The 25,760-nt window shown below is 32.2% G+C and overlaps 2 protein-coding genes across 2 annotated transcripts; one reads left to right on the top strand and one right to left on the bottom strand.

Annotated features, from left to right (window-relative positions):
- The first annotated feature begins 393 nt into the window (after positions 1–393).
- LOC121217901 (phosphatidylinositol 4-phosphate 5-kinase 1) lies at positions 394–5,529 on the top strand. The gene is made up of 8 exons (XM_041094495.1): positions 394–2,293; positions 2,379–2,543; positions 2,718–2,883; positions 3,076–3,186; positions 3,298–3,491; positions 3,587–3,717; positions 3,814–3,907; positions 4,681–5,529. Exons 1-8 carry the CDS (start codon positions 1,269–1,271, stop codon positions 4,982–4,984), a joined length of 2,190 nt encoding a protein of 729 aa, XP_040950429.1. The 5' UTR covers positions 394–1,268; the 3' UTR covers positions 4,985–5,529.
- A 6,135-nt stretch (positions 5,530–11,664) lies between these two features.
- On the bottom strand, positions 11,665–14,869 carry LOC107900991 (uncharacterized). The gene is made up of 2 exons (XM_016826808.2): positions 14,604–14,869; positions 11,665–13,110 (listed from the first exon to the last, which is right to left on the bottom strand). The coding sequence occupies exon 2, from the start codon at positions 13,095–13,097 to the stop codon at positions 12,180–12,182; it is 918 nt and encodes a 305-aa protein (XP_016682297.1). The 5' UTR covers positions 13,098–13,110; positions 14,604–14,869; the 3' UTR covers positions 11,665–12,179.
- Positions 14,870–25,760: the final 10,891 nt, after the last annotated feature.

Here is a 25,760-nt window from a genome sequence, read left to right as displayed (position 1 = left end):
GTAATAAATATATTTATTAAAAATCCATGTAAAAGACAAATATAATTTTAACAAAAATTGTAAGATTCATTATGACTTGTATGGAGTAGTACGGATTCAAATCGTGTTACCTCTACTCTTAATATTGTATAAAAAAATGTTCAAATTTAATTATGTTTTATTTTTTATCGATAATAATATCTTAATTGAGCTGTGACTCGTGAGATTTATATGCATTAGATAAATAAAATTGATATTTAAAAGTTTTAATTATATCAAAACTGAAAAGTTGAGGAGATAGCACAACATGAAGTATCCAACACATAAACGAAGTTGCCTTAAAGGTGGGTCCATTCAAAAGTGTAAACAAAAATAAGTTATTTATTTAATGATGCTTTGCTTTGCTTTGCTCCCATGTACACCATTTCCAAAGCTTCCCCCAACATTGATCAAACATTGATCAAAGATTTAAATTATAAAACTAAATTCCACTTAAAACTTTAGTTTTGATCCTCCAATCAATCATTTTTCTCCTTCAAACCATTTGGGATTTTGTTTATAACCCCAATATCACATGTTTGATAGATGGCATATGTACGGATTTCATAATAGCTTTTAAAATGTTTTTGGTGGAGATAAATAAAATTTTAAAATTATACATTTGTGGTTTTGTAAAAGTAGTAATTTTACGATTATTTTAAAAGTGATTTTTTTTATATAATCTCTATTTTTGTTCATGATAACTTACTAAAAATAATTGCTTCAAACCTATGGGGTTTTATGTTAATGATAAAGATTGAAAATTTATATATACCATAAATTCATCAAATATATATTCATATTTAAATAATAAAGGGAAGAAAAATGGAATATCCGGTTTTTCACTAGCATGACATACCTAATCCCCTCCTAAGCTTTCCTTCCTGTTGTCCCTTTTAAATTTCCCCAATTTTTTTATCCTTTTTATCTTCTAATTATATATTTTTAATTTATCTTGCCCTCTCGTTTGCTTTGGGTTTCATTTCATTTGCTCAGTTTTGCAGGATTCCAATTTTTCCACCCATTTCACCAAACCAAAGAACGTTTACAGGAAACACCAAAAGCAATAACAAAGAGGAAAAGAAAAGGGAGAAAATTGTCGCCGGAAATGTTCTTGTCTCCGCCGGCGCCGTTTTGGGTTCTTCTATGTTTGGCCATAGTTTCACAAATGCTGTAAGTTGAGGAAGGGAACTAAGAGATTCTTACAACTCAAAAGGTAAAACAGAGAGTTTGAAAGTGAAGAGAGTTCAATGCACGAAGCAGCGTTAAATGAGCAGAGCGACGTCGTTTCAAACGCCAAGAAGAAGAAATCCGACGACGAGAAAGACCACCTTGTGGTTTCTGTTACTACTCCCATGTCTCACAATCATCGGAGCCGGCGCGTGACTCCCACGACTGCTGCTACCGTCGGTGCTGCCGTCGAGAAAGTCCTCCCCAACGGCGATATTTACACCGGTAGCTTCTCCGGTAGTGCGCCTCATGGATCGGGGAAGTACCTGTGGAAAGATGGGTGCATGTATGAAGGCGAGTGGCGGCGCGGGAAAGCTTCAGGGAAAGGGAAGTTCTCGTGGCCGTCAGGAGCCTGTTATGAAGGGGATTTCAAGTCGGGTCGGATGGAAGGAATCGGGACGTTTATCGGATCCGATGACGACACGTACCGCGGCTCGTGGATCTCTAATCGTAAACATGGGCAGGGCCGTAAACGTTATGCCAATGGGGATTACTATGAAGGATCGTGGAAGAAAGACCTACAAGACGGATACGGCCGCTATGTTTGGAGCAACGGGATCGAATACATCGGGGAATGGAAGAACGGCGTTATCTCCGGTCGTGGAACCTTGATATGGGCGAACAAAAACCGTTACGACGGGCAATGGGAAAACGGAGTCCCCAAGGGTAACGGAGTTTTCTCTTGGCCGGGCGGCAGTCGTTATATCGGAGCTTGGAACGATGATACCATGAAGAAAGTTCAACAGTTAAACGAAACATTTTCTAACGGGAACGACGGGAAAGAGCATTGTGATGGAAGGGGAAGCTTAGGGGAAAGAAACATAAATTTCCCGAGGATTTGCATATGGGAAAGTGATGGTGAAGAAGGAGATATTACCTGTGATATAGTCGATAATGTTGAAGCTTCAATGATTTACAGAGATGGGTTTAGGGACTTTAGAAGAAACCCTTGTTGTTTTAATGAGGAAATAAAGAAACCAGGACAAATGATTTACAAAGGCCATAAGCATTATGATTTAATGCTTAATTTGCAATTGGGTATAAGGTGAAAAAAATTTTCAGGCTTTTGTTGGTGAATATATACGTTTTGAATCTTTGAATTTGGGGGTTGTAACTTATTTTTGTTGCAGGTATTCTGTCGGGAAACATGCTTCGATGTTGCAGGATTTAAAGCCATCAGATTTTGATCCAAAAGAGAAGTTCTGGACGAAGTTTCCGTCTGAAGGATCAAAGCTTACACCGCCTCATCAGTCCATCGAGTTCCGATGGAAGGATTATTGCCCGGTGGTGTTTCGGTATGTTCCTTCTGCTTTTTAGTTGATTTATCTGCAAACTGAATAAAAATAGTAATGAGCTTGCTTGATTGCATACTAGTTTCCACTGATTCTGTTATAAGTAGCTTTTTGCTATCATTCTGTTTCACCAGCATTTACTATGTTGGTAACGGGATTCCCTTTTGCGAGTTTCAGACATTTGAGGGAGCTATTCCAAATCGATCCTGCTGATTATATGTTAGCTATTTGTGGCAATGATGCACTTAGAGAGTTCTCTTCTCCGGGGAAGAGTGGAAGCTTCTTTTACCTTACTCAAGATGATCGATTCATGATAAAAACAGTAAAGAAATCCGAAGCCAAGGTTAGTTGCCAATGCACTTCGACTTCATGCTAAAGTTGTTTTGTGTCTTGATGCATACATTTCTCGAATGGCATTCTCAACAATCAGAATTTTTTTTTGTTTCTCGTTATTTCACATTACTCTGTCAGTTAAATTAAACATAAATACCTGTACATGATTAGAATGAATCTAAAGTGTGATTAACGATATCAGGTTCTTATAAAGATGCTTCCAAGTTATTACCAACATGTTTGTCGGTATGAAAATTCCCTTGTGACAAAATTTTACGGCGTGCACTGTGTCAAACCTGTTGGTGGCCAAAAGGTATGCGCTTGAAATAAATAGAATATGAACTGAATTACTTGTATTCAAGGTTTTGTTCTTTCATGAAATCGTCTCACTTGCTCAAAAATTATTGTTGTTGTTAAATACCAGACCCGGTTCATTGTGATGGGTAATTTGTTCTGCTCTGAGTACCGAATCCATAGACGGTTTGACCTTAAAGGATCCTCCCACGGCCGCTCAACTGATAAGCCAGAAGAGGAAATTGATGAAATGACAACCCTTAAAGACCTGGATCTCAATTTTGTGTTTCGCCTCCAAAGAAATTGGTTTGAGGAGCTTATGAAGTAAGCTGTTTTACATTTTTACTCCTCTCCTTGCAACTCCTTATGTCAATTCATCCTTTGATTTATCACTAATTTCCTTAACCAAATGGTGGCAGGCAAATCGATCGAGATTGTGAGTTCTTGGAGGCCGAGAGAATTATGGATTACAGTCTTTTGGTTGGACTACACTTTCGTGATGATAATAGCGGTGATAAAATGGGATTATCGCCATTTCTTTTGCGCACTGGTAAGTTAGGAGACAATCATTGTATTCCATATGAAATTTGAGTGGAAAATCCCTGTTGCAATAAGAATACAGATTTGATTATGGAGTCCTATGCAGGTAAAAATGATTCCTATCAAAATGAAAAGTATATGCGCGGCTGTAGATTCCTTGAAGCAGAGCTACAAGACATGGGTCGGGTTTTAGCTGGCAGGTATGTTTGGCTGTCTTGATTTTTGTGGTTCAAATTATCTCCTCCAACCCCATCCCAACCACACACACTCACAGATGATGCTTAGATTTTAGAGTATGTGTTGTAACTATCGAGTTTAAAGTTTATGGTGAGTTATGTCTTTTTTCCATGATGGAATTTGCCAACATTTGGTCTAGATTGATCATATCCCTTGGAATAATAGAAGGTTCATTATGTTGTCTCATGTCTGAGTGATCTTGTGGGCTTAATTCCGAATACGACAATTCTTTGCGGGGCATGTAGGAAGGATGGTCCTTTATGATCCTAGATAATAACCAAGGGTTCCCTTGATTTTTGTTGCCCATTATCTATCTTTTTCTGGAGTGATCCATGAATTTTTGTTGCCCATTATCATTAGTTCTTTTTGAAATCTCCTTATAATGATGTAGATCCATCACTATTAGGCATGCCATGTGTATCTTTCTGTCTGGAGAAAAGTTGTATGGCATGCAAGATCTTTTTAGGGAATTGAACCTTCTCTTATCTTCAAGTACCAATACTGGTGCGGATATGGTTATATGTGAACAATTTAGGAAAAAGAAAATTGAACGTACCCATGTCAGTCGTATACCCTTTTTTAACATTCACAACGAAGTTCAAATCAAATTCCTATTTTTCTTTCTTTATTGAATTTTCCTGTGTGAGGTGTAATTTCAAAGTGAAAAAACTTGAGGTATTTGGTAGAGGATGAACAAGTACTTACACAGATTCGGTATTTAATTTTGTTTAATCAGGAAACCACTGATTAGACTAGGAGCAAACATGCCGGCAAGAGCAGAGCAAATGGCCAGAAGAAGCGACTTTGATCAGTATACTCACGGTGGAGTCGGTCACTTTTCACATAGTGGTGATGTTTACGAAGTAGTCTTATACTTTGGCATCATCGATATCTTGCAAGATTACGATATCAGCAAGAAATTAGAGCATGCATACAAATCCCTACAAGTGGATCCTACTTCGATATCAGCTGTTGATCCAAAACTCTACTCAAAGAGGTTTCGGGATTTTATCGGGAGAATTTTTGTGGAAGACAGGTAGAGAGAGAGAGCATCACGAGAAAAAGGAAAATCGGGTTAAAAATATCCAGCTTCATGTCTTTAAATCAGAGACAATGGCACTTTCAACGTTGACTGCACCATTGAAAGAGTGTGGCGTTTGCTGGGAACTATGCAAACTCCCTGATGGTATCTTTTTGAGCAGAAACTCCATGGAATACACTTAAACAAGGCATTGAGTGTAAAGTTGTTGGAGAGATTTGCAGCAGCAAAGTGTTGTGGGGAAATGTTGATAGCTGAATTTTGATGATCAGCCCATCATGGTGATGATGAAGATGCAGGCTCCATGTACATTGAAAGGAGGTAGGGAAATTTGGATTCTGGTGAGTGGTGACATATATATATGTAGATATTTTCAGTTTCTTGGGGTGACATGTTTTTGTGGTGTCCAAGGAATGTGAATTGAGAAGATATGAAAGATAGGAATAAGAAAAAGTGTACAGGTTATGCAAAAAGGATGGGGGATTTTATGATGTATGTTTTTGTGAGGAGATTATATTTATAGTATATAATTCCATTTGCAGTCTATATTTATAATGTTTCATTTCTACAGTCTTCACTTCCAAATGAATTGAACTTAATTGTTATTAGAAGTCAACAGGATTTGAAATTTGAGTCAAAGTCAAAGGTGGAGGGGTAGAGCGACGTCGTTTGGGATTTGAATCTACGAAAAGGGTCTGAGTGCATTGCTGTAAGTGATGAAAGGGAAGAGACATAGGGGTCAGGGAAAAAGAGGGGTTTTTAAAGCCATGAAAAGGATAGAAAGCTGAGAGAACAAAACATATAAAAACCCTCTGCTCTGCTGTTTCTTTCTTCTAAATATAACTTAAAATAAATATCCTTTTTGGTACATTCAAATTTTTTTTAAAGAATTTTAAATTTAGATGTAATTATGAGGGTTTTTTTATCAAAATATTACAAAAAAATAAAAATACCAAAATAATATACAAAAAAAAGATTATTTACTAAAATAATACAAAAAAAAGACGGTTGAATGGAGGGCCTGGCAGAGGCGGCACCAATGGTGTCACTGCCACAGACGGCACCCCTTTGTTCGTATTTTAGCCATTTGTTTGTATTTTTTTTTCAGATTTTATTACTTTTAAAAAATATACTATTTTTTAATTTATTATTTTATATTATTTTAGTACATTATGCTTGAAATGTATTCATTTAGTGTGTTTTTTAAATAAATTTTAAAAAAAAATCTTATTTCAACCATTTGTTCGTATTTTTTTCCGGATTTTATTACTTTCAATAAAAAACACACTAAATGAATACATTTCAAGCATAATGTACTAAAATAATATAAAATAATAAATTAGAAAATAATATATTTTTTAAAAGTAATAAAATCAGGGAAAAAATACGAACAAAGGGCTAAAATACGAACAAAGATGGATGCCGCCTGTGGCAGGCCCTCCATTCAGCCGTCTTTTTTTTTGTATTATTTTGGTAAATAATCTTTTTTGTATATTATTTTGGTATTTTTTTTATTTTTTTGTAATATTTTGGTAAAAATAACCTTATTATGAATATTCATTATTTTGAAATTTAAAAAAATAAAGAGATTAATTTATGTAAATAAAAATAGAGAATAAATCCTAAACGTACGAAAAATACGTGATTTCTCTTTTTGCTTTTTTACTAAAATATTTTAAAAATAAAGTATTTCATGTTCTTAAAATAGTAATTTCGTAATTTTATTTATCAAATAAGGATTTGTTTAAGGGTTGACTTGAGAGTAATACAAAGTATAAGGAGTTTCCTTAAATAAAAGCTATAACAATTAAGGGGTTATGTACAAGCTAAGTTTTTGTTATTTTTCAAAAGTTGAATAACCGAATAGAAAATAGCGTGATTATTTTGTCAACTACTCCAAAATTGAGTGACTGTTAGTGTAATTTACTCATAAATTAATTAAAACTGCATGTAGGAATAAATATAACTATTTAAATTGTTTTGTATTTTTACATTGCTAAATGTTAACCTAAAACCTCAAAACAATATATTATAATCAATATTTTTTAAAATATATTTTTATTTTGTCACCTATTGGAATTGTGCAAGGAGAAAATAAAGAAATGTTTGGCAAAACCAAATTTGGGACTCCACACACAACCCTGTCACTGTTGCCATTTGAACCCTCCAAATAGATTTGAGTTATCAAATCAACCCTCCACGTGTCAAAACTCACTATTTTTAAAAAAATATTAAATATCTATCATTTTATATTTTACTTTAGTTTAGTTTTTTTTTTCAATTAGGTACCTAACTTTAGATTTCGTTATTCAAACTAATATCAAATTTAAGTACTAAATTGAATAATAAAATTAAAAATTAAAAAAATTAAATATCAAAGTAAGTCTAACTTTGATTTATACGGGACCTTCAACTGTCTGATTGTTCAGACCCAGAACACAGGTCTGTTGATTAGTGGGAACTTTTGATTATGATATGTCCCTTTGATTTTTTTTTAATTTTTAAATGTAAAAAAGAAATCTTTCTTTCTTCCTTCGTAATTTTGATTTTAAATAAATTTGTTTTTTAAAAAAATCTCAATTTTAAAAATAGTAAAGAATCATCATGTTTACTTCTTGAATTGATTTATTCTGCTTTTAATTGGTATAATAGTCTTTAATGTTCATGCATTCAATCAATTTTGTCTTAATTCTAAAATTTTTAACACATTTAAGCCTCAACTTTTACACATTTTATCAATTTGGTCATGATTCTAAATTATTTGATATCCGATAAGAGATAAATTAGTGGAAATTTTTAGAATCAGAACTAAAATAATTTAAATTTGTAAACATTGAAAGCTGAATTTATTATTATACCAATTAAAGTAAGATAAGTTAATTAAAGGATAATTAATTATCCTTAGATACCCAATTGCAGAATTGATAGGGACTAATTTACATTCATTTTTAGAGAAATTAATTTATTTAATATCAAAATTGAGAGGGACTACACATGCATCTAAAAGAATAAAACTATACAGTTTTCGATTTCTTTGTAATCTAAATTTTTAAATAAAAATAAAAATAAAACCACTGTTTAAAAATAAAATAAAGATTTAAATTATATATTTATGAAATATAGTTTTGAATAAAAAAAATTCACCGTTGGAACATAACATCATCATTGATAAATTTAGAATTTAGAGTTGAGGGTTTAAATGACTGTATCCAGGGAATGAGAAATCCAGAATGTAAGGTTGTAGTATGTGGGTGTCAAATATGAAATGAAGTCATAAACCACAAATGATAAAGACATAAGTCTTCCAAATTTCTTAAATGGTGTGTCGGGAAAAAGCCTTAATCATACCAGACATGAACCCTGTCTACACAACCCCAATGTCTTCCCCAGATTTATTCTTCTACGTTTATTTCCAGCAATTCAATTTCCATCTACCCCAAAACATCATCCATCATTTCAATTCAATTCCTTGATGCAACTATTGCCACTTCAAACCTCATATCAATTATTTGCTTCCTTTTATTTGAAAAATAAAATAAACGTTTGCATTACGAGTTTGATTGTATTTTGTCCCCTCTATTTAAAAATGGGTAAACTCATCTCTGGACATTAGATTAAAAAGTAAACTGACTCAAAGCCTATGCGTTGGCCTGATGGTCAAGGTGTTCATTGTCCCCGGTGTGACGGGTTTGAGTCGTGCTAATTGCATTGCTGTTAGGGTTTTGTCGATTTACTCTTTAATCTAATGTATAATGATTAATTTAAAATGCAAGCTGATTCTTTATAGGAGCACCTCGATGATATTTAAAAGAAAAAAACCAATGGAAGAGAATGGCAAGGGACAAATAGTAAGCAAGAAGGGGACAGAAGCAGAGGGAGTAGGGTTTTTCTTATGGCTTATAATGGTGGTGAGAAAATGGAGTGGACAACAACATGTGAGCAATGTCATTTATTGTTAGCTGATTTAGAATTTCCTTCTATTTTCATTTTTTTTTTTAAAATGGACACTCTTAGAAAATAATTTCTTTTGAAATTGGACCGAAATTATTGAAGCAAACACACAATTGTTGTTTGCAACCGCCACTTAAAAATGGGGACCTACATGTCCATTTTGACAATGTTAGGGTCCCAATTGCTTTGATTATGATTCCAAATGCTGCCACCAATAGGTTTCTCTAGGTCTAGAGGTAGGGTTGGTTGGACAAGATTTTGCTACTTCGACTCACCTTAGCTGCCCTCTTTTAATTATTTATGATATTTTTTTTCTTATTTTTAATTTAATTATAATAATCTATTAATATTTATTATCATTTTTTTGCTATTCTCAATTGCACGAGTTTGGAAAAAATTTTAAATCGATAAAAACACTTTTTTTCTATTATATTACTAAATTCGCATACAAGTATAATCATAATATAATTTTAAAATATAATAATATAATGTCTGTATAATTTTTTACATCAAATTCAGAGTTAGTGTCTTCTAATATATGCAAAGTTCAAATCTAAATAGAATTTTAAATATAATAGGGAAAAATATTAGAATTATATATAAATTTAGTTCTATAAATAACATTTTTTGGTTAATTATATTTAATCAAATTGCATATATAAAATTGTCTGGAAAATTGTTAGCATTAATAAATTATAATTATTTTAATAAAAAAAAAGTGGAGCATTGAAGCAATAGTGGTTCGAATAGGTAATATCAAATCATATTTGAATAATAATGGTACTGAATAGAGATGAAAAATTATTTTAACTGATGATGAGGTAATATAATAGTATGCCTATTTTTATATTTTTATTGATTTTATGTTTGTTAATTTTTTAATGATCTAAATTATTTGAAAGAACTAAAATTAAAGCGGTGATGTTCAACGATGCTGTGACAAAATTTAAAGATGTTTTTCGCAAGGAAAAAACTTATACCATTCTAAATAGTGTAAAAAAAGAAATTCGACATATGGGTTAGCAGATCGGTAAAAATTTTATTTTTCACTTTGCCTATATTTTGCTAGATATTATTGGCATGGCTATTATTATTAATTTTTTTTAAAATTTTGAAATTGTTTATATTGTGCGACGAAAACATTATTTTATTTTTTAACTTACTATCATTTGTTTGGTTTAGTTGAAAAATGTTTTCAACAATAATTTTTAGTTATTATTATTAAACGTGTTTATTAATTTAGTGTAAATATTTTTCGTATTTATTAGGAATCGTTATTTTCTTAATTTAATATTATAATTTACTTCCTTACGTAGATCCAAATTTTTTATGCTTAATTGTTTTTTTAGCTAAATATTTATTTTATTTATATCAAATTTTCAAGATCAAAATAATAAAGATTGAAGAGTAGAAACTATTGATATGCAACATGTTCATCTTTCAAACATTGAATACACATATTCACGTGCAATACATGTGACATGATTGATATGTATTAATTATGTTAATTAATTGTTATTTAGAATAATATTGTTTTGTATTAATTACACAATTTAAAATTAAATATGTTAAAAATATTTTAATTATTATTTCAAATTTATTATTTTGATTTTTAAATAGTTTAATATAATTTAATTATTTTTAACAACCTGAAAAAATATTATTTTATGGTTAATTACAGTAATTAAAAATGTTATATTAAAAAATTAATGAAAAATTAAACACATAAAATAACATTATATCACAATAGAAACTAGTATTATATATATATATATAAATGAACAAGAGTCCAAAATAGCAACAATACTTGCTTTATTTCTTCATAATTTGGGCAAAAATAGCCCATTATATTGATGTATTGGAAGGCATCTATTTTGGACAATCCAAAAACAAGCCTACTTCATTTGAGTTGGAACAAAATTCTTATACATCAAACTTGATCCAATCCAGTTCGGATTTTTTTTAATTAATAGCAATTTTTTATCTAATTTGAATTGTAAATATAAATTAAAAAAAAAAAACTTAGACCCGGTCCACCTGGATCGCAATATCACTAATCATCATTGCATAGTTGAGCTTAAAACATTCATCCGACCGAATCTGAATATCCGATTTGATTCGAGCAAATCCCAAACTCAATCAAACTTTTTATTTTGGTTAAAATCCACACCTAATCCCTGTACTCTTAATACATTAGAAGCTTAATCCCTCTATTTTTATTTTCAAAATTTAGTTCTATCTTTTGGATTTTAAAATCCAATTGCTAACATAGTTGATATTCTAAACCGAAAGAAATACTCACTTAATAATAATGTAATAGAAAAAATAAATTTAACATGAATTTAACAAAATCATTTACAATTTTAATAATTGTACTTTCAAAATTTGAGAAAAAATAAGAGATTAAATTACTTAAAATAAAATTAAAAGAGATTAAATTCAAAATATGTGGAGAACCTAGAGCACATTTTAGCCTTTTATTTTTAATTAGTACTGTAATTTCAATTCAAACTTAACTTCAGTTCAAGCACAAACTTGGAGTCGAACATAAAAATAAGTAATCTTTTAAAACAAGCCTAATCCAACAAGTTTGAGTTTTTCATTGGTCATGTCTAATCAAATTCAAACTTGCTCAAACTGAGCTTCAAACCTTGAACTTGGACTTAAACCCGGAACAAGTTGAATCAGTCTCAACTCAATTGACATGGAAGTCTCAAACTTAAAAAGGGATGTCAGAGAGAAAAAAAGATGTTTTTATCCTGAATCATACTCAAGGTCTAAAAATGAAATTCGTTCAAGCTCGAGCTGAGCTTCGAAACTTGAATTTTGAGTAAAACTCAAACTTCTTTCACCTCAATGGACTCGAAAAAGCCTCGAACTTACATATGATGGAGAAACCACTGAAGAATTATTTCATTCTCCTCTGATTTTTCTTGAAGCTGTACACCACAAACATGTATATCATGGAGCATAGAGGAACATAAAGTTCAACATGAACAAATGTTGCCAGCCGGCTTCTAGAACAAATTGAGAAAGAATGTTTTAATGTTATGCTGCTACTATGCATGATGATGAATGATAGTCGATACATATAACTACGGAGGGAACTCAAAGCTAAAGATAAGTTTAATTCACCTCGACAACTAAACAGCTGATTGATTACTGATGTCGGACTCTCCTACAATCTGTTCATTTTACCTGATATCAAGGTATAGATTTCACCAGGTAATTGGTAGACAAAGATGTTATCGGTTTCCATTACGTCCTCGGACCCTAGGGATTCGCCTTAGTCCCATTGACCCCAAAAAGCGAGCAGGCCAAGTGCGGGTTACTGGGGAAACAGCACGGAAAGGACGGTGCATCCCAAAGTCATCATCATCAAATAAGTCATAATCCAAGAATCTACCACGCAAGCGAACGGATGAATCTAGATGAATAAAGCCATCATCGAAAGGGTCATCAAAAGAATCATCTGAACCATATTCATCAGCATAGATATCATGATAGCCCGGATCAATCACATAATCACCCAACACCATTGCTCCTGGCGTTGATGACATAATTGTACTGATCACATCATTTCGCTCTCTCTCGTTTTCAAGCTTTTTCCATTTTTCTTCAAGTACAGGGTCTACTGCTCGAGGTCGTGCCAGTGGGTGCTTTGTCCTAACATGTTTCTTAAGCTCTTTGTAAGTTCCAACAAACGAGCACTTGTCTTGCATACATGACCTTTTTTTCCGATTTAGATATTTCCGTACAGGTTCTACCACTGTCCAGCCCTTAACTTGTCCTCGGCAGAGCGGGCATAGAAGCTCTGGCACTTCCATCTTTTCAGTGGGTTGCTCCACATCCATTGAGTCAACTGATGTTACTTTAGTGTAGGCTTTCTTGTATTGCTCAAGACAATTGGAAAACCGCTTGCTAGTCGCACACATGTAAGGGCGGCAACCCTTATCGTAAGAGGAACAAAGGAGGAGAACGGCATTGTGTGGGAACTCCAGACAAACGGAACATTTTGCAGCTTCCCAATCTTTCTTCTCCAAAGCTTTGGAACATCTCTTCTTTCTGGAACCTTTTCCAGCCCTCTTAGGATGAGAGGGCAATGGATAAGGCACTCTTTTATGCTGAGAATCAGACTTCCGCACTTTGCTAACTTTCGCCATTGGCAATTTAAACCTAAAGCAAGGGAGAGATAGATAGAGATCAAATCATTGTAATAATACAAGATTTTATAAAACACAAACAAGACTGATATCTGCCTTGCACTTTCAACAAGATCAAACTTCTCACATTTAATGCATGGACTTTAAAAAGTGTAGATAACAATTAATTATGTTTGGTTTTGGGTACAAAATGGGACAAAACCCAAGACAAGTAGATATGCCTCAAGAGGAGTGTTTATAGTTGGAATGGGTGCATACCCAGAAGACAATTAACATCTATAACTGTTGATCCTACTCTTCATTTTTTCTAGGAGCATGCTAAACATATTTCGGCACACATTCAGACACGAGAATGGGATATGACCATCCAAATCAGAGACGGACCAGTTTAAAGGCCCCCCCAAATTTTGGGAAATTATATTTTTCCTTGAAATATTTAGAACATTTTAATTAGGCCTCCCTAAATTTTTGGAAAATTTCATTTCTCCTTTAAAGTTTTTAGAGAAGCTTAATTAGACCCCCTCAAAATTTTGAAATTTCTCATTATACCTTTTAATTTTTTTGAAAATTTTAATTAAGCTCACTTAAAATATTTGAAAATTCTCATTAATCTCACAAAAATTTAAAAATTTTAATTGGACCCTCAATTTTTTTTTTTTAAATCTCATTTAACTCTTAAAATTTTTTAAAATTTTACTAGTCCCTCCAAACTTAGTCCCAAGATCAGCTACTGATTTAAATACATTTTAAAAAAAATAAAAAACATTAAAATATACCCACATTGAACTCATTCCATATCCGGCACTCACCCGAGTCCAAGTAACACAGTCTAACTTGCTAAAACCACTCATTTCTAAGGCAATAAAGAATGAAATTCATTGCTAAAACATTAAAAACCAATAAACATTAAAAAAAACGTATAGGCCTGTTGACTGATTAGAATTTCATTTTATTCTTTCCATTGGTAAGATTCTCAATACCCAAAAACTGAGACAGTACAAACTTTCGAGTAACAGTAAGATTTATAATCAATGTAGAATATGTAATGCACTATCTGCAACAAGGTAATCTTATGCTTTGAACCATAAGGGGCAGGAAGCTTTGAATCATTTTTCATTTTTAGTCATGAAAAGCTAAAGTGAAACTCTAGAAATTTTTTGAAGCAATAATCTTGTTTATGATTCTCCTCCATTAATAATTACTCACTAACATTCATTTACATAATTTAAAAAAAAAGGCAAACAAGAAACGTGGAATATTCAAAAACGGAAATGAAAATGAAATTTTTCAAAGAAGAAATATATATAGCACCAATTAATCAGTACCAAAAAGGGCGGAAAGCTAATATAAGAGTGAGTGTCGTGTAAGGAACGGAGAAAGCATAAAACCTAGGCTAGAACATTTTCAAAAACAATAAAATCGAAATTGAAAACAAAATGAAATGAACGAGGGAGATATCAACATTCAACCGTAGAGATAAAACAAAGAAACCCGAATCTAGCGTACCTGGATATTTCACTGTTAATTTGAAATTTTTTTGAAAGAGAAAAAAAAGGTATTCGGAGAGAGGAAGGGCGGGAGTGGAAGGAAACCGATGTTCCGGTGGACGAAGGAGATTGCTTTTGAGGTGGTTCACTTTCCGCCGCCGCTCCCGCCGCCGCAATTGGTGGTGTGGAGAGAGGAGCCCAATTTTGCTTTACCTCTGTACTTTATATATAAATATTAAATGTAGCAGATCAGTAACTTTATCGCCATTATGTCGATAGTTCTACACGAATTTAGATTCTTACGGGATATTATTAATCACATGGGCCGAAAAAATAGGCCTAACTAAAAGCCCATTGAAAATAACAAACGTTTTCTCTTATAGTTTTTGGAGGCCCGTAATTTCCCTATAGTTTCATACCTATGCCGATTTTAAAATACTTAACACATAATTTGGTATCATATTAATAGTATTATCCGTTTGTGTTTAATTTGGGTTTTAGAGTTGATTGGATAAAAACTCATAATTAACTAATAATCTTACTAACCCTAAAATCCGAATTAAATAAAATCCATCAGATTGTATTTGATAAATTAAATGTAAAATTAGTCAGATTCATAATTAACACTAAATGTATTCTATTGATAATAAAAATTCAAACCTAATAATATTACCAATTAACTTTCACCAAATCAGCTTTAAAATCCAAATTAAATCCTAAAAATTTAACACCTCTACCTTTAGGTACCAAAATATATAACTTTTGTTAAATACAGGTACCAGAATGAACCAAAAGATAACACAGGTACCACGTTAGAAAAAAAAATGTCTAACTTGTATATCAAATGATATATTAAGTCTTTAGAATAATATTATTAAACAAATATTAATACAAATGTTTTCACTTCAACAAATATTGGTATACCCCTCACCAATAGGAACATGTGGCAACACGGAAGGCCATCTAAAGGACATACACCATCCGTTGCAAATTGGGAAATCACCAGAAGCTTCATTTCCCATCTTAACCATATGGTCAATTGGGTGTTGTAAAAATATTAACATCGCATGTATAATAAGAATAATTACATATTATTATTTACTATCATGAAATATTAGTTCAAATTAAAAGTGACCTAATTTGATCAAGGCTTATTGGCTTCAGTTGTCAAATAAAGTATGGGTCAAATACATATAGATACTCTAGTAACTAATTTTTAATTGATGATGGGCTGATTAGAAATTTTGGTTAAAGCGCAAAAGTTATAAATTAGGGTTAAGTCCCCATATTACACATGTGTAATTTTTTTGACATCCTATCTTCAAAAACGAGAGAGGCACCTTCTCTAAATTGCTCATATGTTAATTTGGAATATCAAAACCAAAATATCTCAAGATTTCAATGGATTTAGGTATGCTTCCGCATTTAATTTTTTTTTGATGATTTTACATGACAGATCCTAATTTATTAAATTTTGTATCAAAGTTTTACGGTTCTAACAGCGGAATGTAGTTATTCAATGAAGCCAACCACTTGCCCTCCAGAATGTACCTACCATTCATTCCTCCAAGCACTCTGTTGACACCATTTTTTGGATGGAAAACGGGGTGGACTTGGGTTTCGGAAAATGAAAACGAAAATGGGAGTCGCCACCGATCCTTTTTGATGAGGTGTGATCGGATCACCTTGCAAAGCGGTTGTTTTTAATAAACGATTTAATTTTATTAAAACAACTATTTTGGTCCACGAAATTCAGAAAAATGGGTTCGGGAGTTGGTTACGCACGAGGAAGGATTAGCACCCTCGATACGCCCAAAATTGGTACCTAGTTGATTACTTAATGTCTTAGTGTCGAAAAACTAAAAACTTTAAAGAAATTTAAAATACGATCCTTAAAAAAAACTCGAATGGCATGGATTAAAATTCAAAAGGATATTTGGCAATTTGGATAAACGAGAAATCGAAACCCAGCACCTTAAAGCACGTTCCTCGAATTTCCAAACGCAAAACATTGCCTTATTTTGAAATTTTTGAAGGGGTATTTAGCTATTTGGTTGAATGAGAAAAATCGACACCAGCACCTTAGGGCATGTTTTCTCAAATTTCCAAACGCAAAACATTGCCTTATTTTGAAATTTTTAAAAAGGATATTAAGCCATTTGGTTGAACGAGAAAAATCGACACCCAGCACCTTAGGGCATGTTTTCTCGAATTTCCAAACGCAAAACATTTCCTTATTTTGAAATTTTTAAGAAGGATATTAAGCCATTTGGTTGAACGAGAAAAATCGACACCCAGCACCTTAGGGCATGTTTTCTCGAATTTCCAAACGCAAAACATTTCCTTATTTTGAAATTTTAAAAAAGGATATTAAGCCATTTGGTTGAACGAGAAAAATCGACACCCAGCACCTTAGGGCATGTTTTCTCGAATTTCCAAACGCAAAACATTGCCTTATTTAGAAATATTTTCCTTTTTTGAAATATGATATTAATATGCAAAGTGGAATAATAAATATGATAATGTGAACAAAAATAATATGAGCAAAAACAAATCATTCATGTATATACAATAACAAGTAAGAAAAATTAAAACATTAAAAGAAAATTATGGACATATAAATAAATAACTAAATAAATGAACACTAAGTAAACAAGGATAATAAGGAATAAAATAAATAAAGCTATGAAAATATGAAAATATATGTAAGTATATATATGTATACTTTATATATTTATGTAAAAGAGAAGAACTATGTATGTATAAACATATTATGTAAATGTATTCACGTGTATACATATATATAAAATATAAAATATAAAAACATATCTACATATTTTAAAATTATTATATAAATACATATATATAAGTAAGTATATACATATACGTATGTGAATTAAAATATGAAAAGTATATATGTATAGGTATATATATATATGAATCATAATATATAAAATACATATATAAAATAAATATTTTAAAAAATGAAGAATATGTAAATATATATTTATGAAAATAAAATACATATATATAGATATGTAAATATGTACAAAAATCATACAATATACATAAAAAATGTAGGCATGTATATAAGTATATATATAAAAGCAATAATAATAATAATAATAATAATAATAATATGAAATTTATTAAGAAAATAAAAAAACTAACAAAAGGACTAAACTAAAAAATTAAAACGAAATTCGGGGTTAAATCTAAATAAAATCAAAGGGAAGGGACCACATTGAACACGCGAATAACATAGAGGGGTTGGAAGGGAAATTTTCCCTTCTCCTCTAAAACGCATAGCTTTAAAGGGGATTAAATTGAAATCTAAAATAAAATAAAGGGATAAATTTAAAGAAATAAAAAAACTAATTGCGGAGGCATTAAAAAGCGGAGGGGCTAAAAGCGCAAATAGCCCCTCCAAGCATAACACGCGGATCTTGACCTGGAGCGGGTCGGACGTCGGGTCAGAAGCCCAAAACGACGTCATTTTGGGGCTTACCTGACCTTCCCAAAACGGCGCCGTTTTGTAAAGGCTATAAAAGCCAAATTTTTTTCAAATTTCCTCATTTTTCTTTTCTCAAAAACAAAAACATTAAAAAGCTCTCAAGCCTTCCCCCCTTTCTCCGATGTCAGGCCTGAAATCCGGCGGGAGAGCCAACGTCAATGCCGTCGTGATGGCGCCGGCGCCGCCGTGCACGGCGGCGGGGAGACCAAAAGTCTCCCCTTTTTTTCGCCGAATAGTCTCCTCGGCCTCTTGAACGCTCCGGTGTTGGTAAAACAAGGTAAAGATGCTTCCTTTCTTCTTTTTTTGTTTAATATTTTGAAAAAATAAGAAAAAGAAACAAAAAAAAACGAAAATAAGAAAATAACCTTCAATCTTTTCTTTCTTCTGAACCGTTTTTTATTACAATGGTTTTTAATCAGTTTTACACCGATTTCCCCAAAAACAGAAGTCCCCCCTTACAAAGATGATATTCGGCCCCTTTATAGCCGATTTTGCTTCTATTTTTTTCTCTGCTATTGCGTGTTTTCTTTTCTTTTACAAGTGCTACAGGCGGCGGTTGGTGGCGATGGGACGTGCGGCGGTGGCAGCAGGTCAAGTGGCCGACCCTAGGTGCGGCGCACCTAGGGTTAGGGTTACTTTTTTGTTTCTGATTTTGGCTGATTGGGTTAGTGGGTTGGTAGTTGGGCTTGTATTTGTTGGGCTTGGGTAGATTTAGGTGGGTTTGGGTATTGTTTGGGTGTATTGGGCTCTGGGCGAAAAATGGGCTTGTACGCACTCGATCTTCTATTACGAGCGTGATCCTTTTGATCACCAAACCCCACGTGGGTTTAACTACTCCATACTCTGAATAAGAAGGAATGACAGAATGCGTCCCATCATAGACATCTTCGTTCTATCGAAGACATCCGCCTCACGCGTCCTATAATGATGGCCTGATAGCAGGTCCACTACGTTAATGCTACCCAACATGGGAGCTCGCCTATAAATAATATACAATACAATAAAGAAGGGATCAACTCTCTAATACATTTACCTACTCCCTACCAATTTACTCTCAACTTCCACCTCCACTATCTTCACTCTTTTTACTTTTTGGCTTTCTGCCTCGACAAGATGAACTAGTCTTTGCCAGCACCATCACTCCCTCTGTAACACCCCAAAACCTGTCTTAGAAGTTTAGACCGAATTTCGAAGGTTACATTGGCCACCAAAAGTGGCAGAAACAAAAACTTTAATTCAAACCAAGAAAACCCTTTTGTTCGTTATGTTTGAAACAATATTAAACCAGCGTCAAAACATTCAGAAGTAAAATCCACCGTATCTAAAGTTCAGTCCAAATAACACTTTACGAAAGTCCAACATAAAAATTTGTATCATAGTTTATATAATCGTTTTACAAACCGACTTAAAAACCAACTGTATAAAACTTATGAAATTTTACTTAAACTGAATCAAGCCATATCTTTCTAAGACCTCCGGTATGCCGAGTGCAGCTTTCAAAACACGGAAAGTACCTAAAAGCAAGAACACTACAAGGAGGTGAGCTATGCGAGCTCAGTGTGAGCCCGAAACATAAAACAAATGGCAAAAGACAGAGTGACACAACAATTATTTCAGACAAGTACATGTATAAAAATTCACTTACGAAAATCTCAAATCAGAAATTCAAAGTACAATATCAAACCACAAAAACGATGTCCCAACCATACGTAATAATCAGAACACATCATAACACATTAACCATATTGTCAATAACCAAATGACCACACAAACAGACGTATATTCAGATGCAAAACGAATGCAACCAGTCAAAGATCCCACCCTACCAACCAAACACCGCTTCGTCCACCCTGCACACCACATAAGGGCCACAAAAGGCCCATCCACCCTGCACACCACATAGAACCATAATTGGATCATCCACCTTACACACCACAATGTGGAACTAAGCCACTGAAATAACAATATGAAGTTGAGCTAGAATATGTATAGTACAATGTGGTAAATCGCTGTACAAATGAATTGTAGTTAAAACTGCCAAATTAGATCAGTCTTGTTTCTCTCAATAACCAAATCCCAAAGATTTCATGCTAATGTAGTAATGCACACAATACACAGACATACATATAGAAACAAACATTCATGTTTCCAGTTGCACAGATTCAAATTTGATTACACTAATGTTTCAATACTCAGTTATGAAAGCAACAATAAATTCAGACTTCTTCATCATATAAATGAACAATTAAACTAAAGCACATAAACGCACAAATATCCACAAATCTAAACTTGACCGAGTCCCAAACACATTTACCAAGGCTTAATTGAGAATTGGAACATACAGAAACACAAAACGAGTCAAATTTCAACACAGAACAAAAACTTTCAAAACAGGGCCACACGATCGTGTGCCCTGGCCGTGTGGAGTAGTCTAGGCCGTGTGGGGGTCTACATTCCCGTGTGGAAAGGGCATGCATTTGTGTGTAAGAAGCACACGCCCGTGTGGATGAGACACATGCCCGTGTGACCGAGTTACACGGTCGTGTTAGTAGCCCGTGTAACTCACTGTCAAAAAGTGCCAAAATAAGGTACAAAGCAGACACGCCTGTGTGGCTAAGGGATATGACCATGTGTCCAAAGCACACATCTGCCCCATGTGTAAGAAGTATACGTCCGTGCGGAGGAGACACACATCCGTATGACCTAGTTACATGGCCTTGTGAGAAGCCCGTGTAACTCACTGTCCAAAAGTGCCCAAATAAGGTGCAGAACAGATATGCTCATGTGAAAAACGACAAAAATCCCCAAATAATCGCCACATGGCTTTTGTGGCACTAAAAACGTCCAAAATCTCTATTTTTCAACGTCATACGACCGTGTGCGGCACACGTTCGTGTGGTCACGAAACCACACCGAAATAGGTCGAAATTGTAGTTTTGCAATAGCAAAACGAACCCCAATCACTAACCGTTCAAGACACATTAGAATTTTATAAATTTCTCCATAATCCAACAGTAATTCGTTACTGCATTCAAAAAGTTCAGAAACATACAAGAGACTGTCGAATTCCATAGAATCCAACAGCAATTCAATATTAAAATTGAACAGTTCAGAACACACACCTAATATACGCTTCCTACGCACTAACAATCAACCTACGCGTCTCAACTATCGTTCTGAACTTGATTCTGAAAACTCAACAATACTTCTACTAGAATCCAACTTGAAACGAGAACGAAAGTCAACTTCAGAATTGGAGCAGAAGAAGAAAATTGAAGAACAAAAGAAAAGGATTGATAAACGGAAGAAACAATTTTACGCTCCCAAAAGAAAGATCTGGAAATCGGGAAACAAAATAAAAGGAAAGAAAAACGTCCAGAGAGAGGAAAAGAACATGCTTTCCTTTATGAAAAACTCCCTACTTCCAAATAAAAATAAAAACAAACAAATATTCAAAACTTAAAAACAACAAAAAATAAACAAATTCCTTAAAAACACACATAAGGACTCTAACACAAAACCCAAACGTAAACTAACACATTCACCACCACCAAACCAGCAAATTCATTTTAACATTAAAACGCGAAAAAGAACCCAAATGTTCAACCTACTCACTGACTTTTGCTTCAAACATCAAAACTTCTAACCCCAAAATTTGGGATGTTACACCCTCCTTCGTGTAACACCCTTAACTCGTATCCATCGCTAGAGTAGGGTTATAGAGCATTATCGGAGTTTACAAATTAATTTACAGACATTTCATTTCATCAAGCATTTGTATTTATAACCAATCAAAATCAAAACATTAATGAGCTAACGTTGGCCAATTTAACTTATACATGTCATTATAACCAGAATCAAATTATCCAAAATTACCTATAGAACCAATGGATAGTGTGATATATCTCCGACAAGCTTCCAACCCAATCGAGCTTCAGATAATCATTTCAATGCATCTAATAATTATACATATTACCAATAATAATTCAATTTCAATAATAAAACACATATTTATATAATATTCATCACAAAATAACATTCTCTTTAATTAAAATTATACAGAATATAGTTCATACGAACTTACCAGGCTAAATTGCAGAAATACCAAAATTTAGGGACATTTTGGTAATTTTCTATTTTCCTCCAATTTCCACCAAATTTTGATCTAAATTAATATTTCATTCAATTTATTAATTTAAATGATAAAACAATTCATTTCATGCAATTTGGTCACTTTTTGACATTTTTACAAAATTACCCTTAAAATTTTACTTTTATTCAATTTAGTCCCTGAACCTAAAACATGCAAATTAGACATTTTTAATGAAATCTCATGCTAGTTGAATAATCATATATTTTCCTCCTCCTCCTCTCCATTCCACATCCTTAATGTATATAGCATGCTTATATGTAACATTATCTATAATTTTATCATTTATTTATATGTTCATTCAAAGCTGTCCACTTGAGTCATAGTCACTAAATTATTTATATATTGAGCTACGGAAATCTGAATTAAGATATGATAAATTCCTATAAAACTAGACCCACATATCTTCTTACCATAAAATTTTCAGAATTTATGGTGTAGCCAATAAGTACAGTTTATTATTTAAAGTCATCGTTGTTCTGCTGTCTGACAATTTCGACCCTTCTTCACTAAAAATTAATTATATCCTCGTATGGGATTCAGATGATGTTACCGTTTGTTTCTATTGAAAATAGACTCATTAATAATTTTAAAAATATAAATTCTAACCCACAATTATGTTTATAAAATTTTTAATGATTTTTCAAATTCAGAACAGGGGAACCCGAATTCATTCTGACCTTGTCCCACAAAATTTATTATATCTCATGGTTTACAATTCCATTACTTACATCATTTCTTCTATGAGAAACTAGAATCAATAAGTTTTAATTCCATATTTTGTTCATCCTCTAATTCGATTTCCACGATTTATGGTGATTTTTCAAAGTTAACCTACTGCTGCTGTCCAAAACTGTTTTAGTGCAAGATGTTGATTACTAAGTTTATAACTCCCTTATTCCCTTTCTCTATAATATATCCCATCACTTTCACTTATTTCCCTTCTCTAATATATCAAGAACATAAGACCTTATATAAGAAAAGTCTACTATAATATCATTTCTATGCTTTTTCAATAATATCAAACTTAAAAATATATTGAAATCTTGATGTTCTTACATTGTCCTATTGGTTTCAACCTTTAACTTTATTTTCTCTCTCCTCCAACTTATATTACTTGAATCTAACTTGATATTCTAGCTCCCCATAGTCTTCTTGTTATCTTTCTCTCTTTATGGCTATGAGAATTCTTTTGATTTCTAGGTGAAAATGGTAAATTTTTGGTGAAAGGACCAAATTGTAAAGAAAGCAAAACTTTCTTTCTTTCTCTCTTCTTCTCACGTTGATGCATGAAAAAATGGTGGGATGGTGGCTTTTCATCTTTATTTCCACATATATATATACTAAATAAAATAATAAAATATCATTAAAAAATCAAATCAAAATATTATAAACTAATATTTATTTAATTATCTAAAATATCACCAACATCATCATTGCCTTCTAGATTTCTCTCTCCTTCTAATTGACTATTTTCCCTTCATGATCTTTTAAAATTTCATCATTGAGTCATCACTTAATTTGGTAAAATTACAATTTAGTCCCTCATAATTCTTCACTTATTCAATTTGGTCCTAATTCATCCATTTTCCTTAGTTTCTAGATCATTTCACCCTTAAAATATTTTAACTATTGATCCTTCAACTTTTTCATATTTACACTTTAACCCATTAAATTTTGAGTATTTACTCTTGGGTAATAAAACTTTTCTCACTTTTGCGATTTAATCCTTTTTTGAATTGATATGTCATAATATACTTCCCACCAATGTTGCCATAACTCAAAATTCCCCATTTTGTCACTTTATTTCCTTATTTTACTATACCAATGATAACATCTTACTGTAGAAATTTTCAGGATATTACACTCTGTATCTCCTCCTTATCAATCTCACATATCAACAGACAAATTATATTTATTTTATGTTAAATATATTCAATAATTTTATTTTTAAAAATTGTAACTAATTAATAATAAGCTAATGAAATAATTTTATATTTATAAAATTTTAAGAATGATAGCGAAGTACTTTAAAGATAGCTACAATTTGTATGACAACAAAATATCTGACAAATTAAAAAAAAGCATTATTTCTCTAAATGACTAAAATAAAAAATTAATTTAAAATAAATACTTATCATACTCGTGATCGTCTTGAATCAACATGAACTTTGTCTCAAATCGATATTGAATCACAATAGTAAATTTCAAGCTAAATCATGAACCTCATCAAATTTATTATTAGTAATGTTAGTATATACTATTATTGATTGTTTATTATAACTAATGCAATTGAAAGATGATTAAAAAATTATTTTACGAAATAAATTATATTATTAGGAGTGTGTTTTTATTTTTTTCATATTTTCATGTGAAATTAATACCAAAAAGCCACAGATAATAATATTTAAACTTAAAATATTATAACTTTTAGATATGGAACCCCTAAACAATTAATTAGAAACTAGTTCAGTAAATGCAACACCAATCACATCCACAAGTAGCAAACTACTAACTTAGAAAGATTATTATGCCGTCTACAATTTCAGTTGAGGAGATGATTAGCACTGGCTATCGGAGCAGTTGACTCCACGGATAGAGACATAGATGTATTCATTGAAAGAATGATACATTGAACTGGACCCATGTTGAATTAATTCTGAATCTGTTTGTGAATTAATCCACTTATGATGTTCATGGTGTGATTTACCTAAATCCTGAGTTAGTCACTGACCATATGTATGTAACTCATGTGCTTTGATATAAGTAGAGGCTTATGCTCTAAAGATTATCAAGCCCATAGCCGGTATGTTGGATACATGACTTGTGTATGACATGACTTTACTAAGAACAATGAAATTCATAGCTCGATTAAATGGTTAATGATATTCTCTAATTAACATTGTATGAATTGATAAATATGATATTCTCGAACAATATCCAAACTATTAATAAAAACAATTAATTTAAATTATTATGGATTGATTTGTAAATTAAAGAATAATACATATTGTAAAAGAAAAAAATTTAAACATCAGTTGATTGTATTTCATTAAATGATAAGTTACCACTTACCTATTTATCTTTTTCAATGATTTTTCATTAAAAAATTATATCAAATGATTTTTTATATTTATTATCGAACACATTTAAAAATTAAATTACAATAAATTGAACATCTTCAATAAATTAACCGGTAAAAAAATAAGAATGCCTTAATCATATAATGAACCACAAAATATACAACGTCTAGATTAAAAATCTTACTTTTTTTTTTTAATTTTGAAAAAAAAACAAATTTTATTTTGATATACAAATTTCAATTACGAACAAATACGGTCAGCTGGCAACTAAACTGGTAGTCTGGTACACAGGTCACAGAAGCTCGAATTAGCTTGGAATAATAATTTAAAATTAAAATATTTAATATTTAAAAAATAAAGAGAAAAATAGGCATGTGGACCGACCTACAATGGACACATATAAATAACAACGTACGGCCTTTATTGACC

The sequence above is a fragment of the Gossypium hirsutum genome, chromosome D05 (assembly GCF_007990345.1).
Source record: "Gossypium hirsutum isolate 1008001.06 chromosome D05, Gossypium_hirsutum_v2.1, whole genome shotgun sequence".
Taxonomy (NCBI): domain Eukaryota; kingdom Viridiplantae; phylum Streptophyta; class Magnoliopsida; order Malvales; family Malvaceae; genus Gossypium; species Gossypium hirsutum.
The sequence above is the reverse complement of the archived record's forward strand: the minus strand, read 5'-3'. Positions and strand labels throughout refer to the sequence as shown.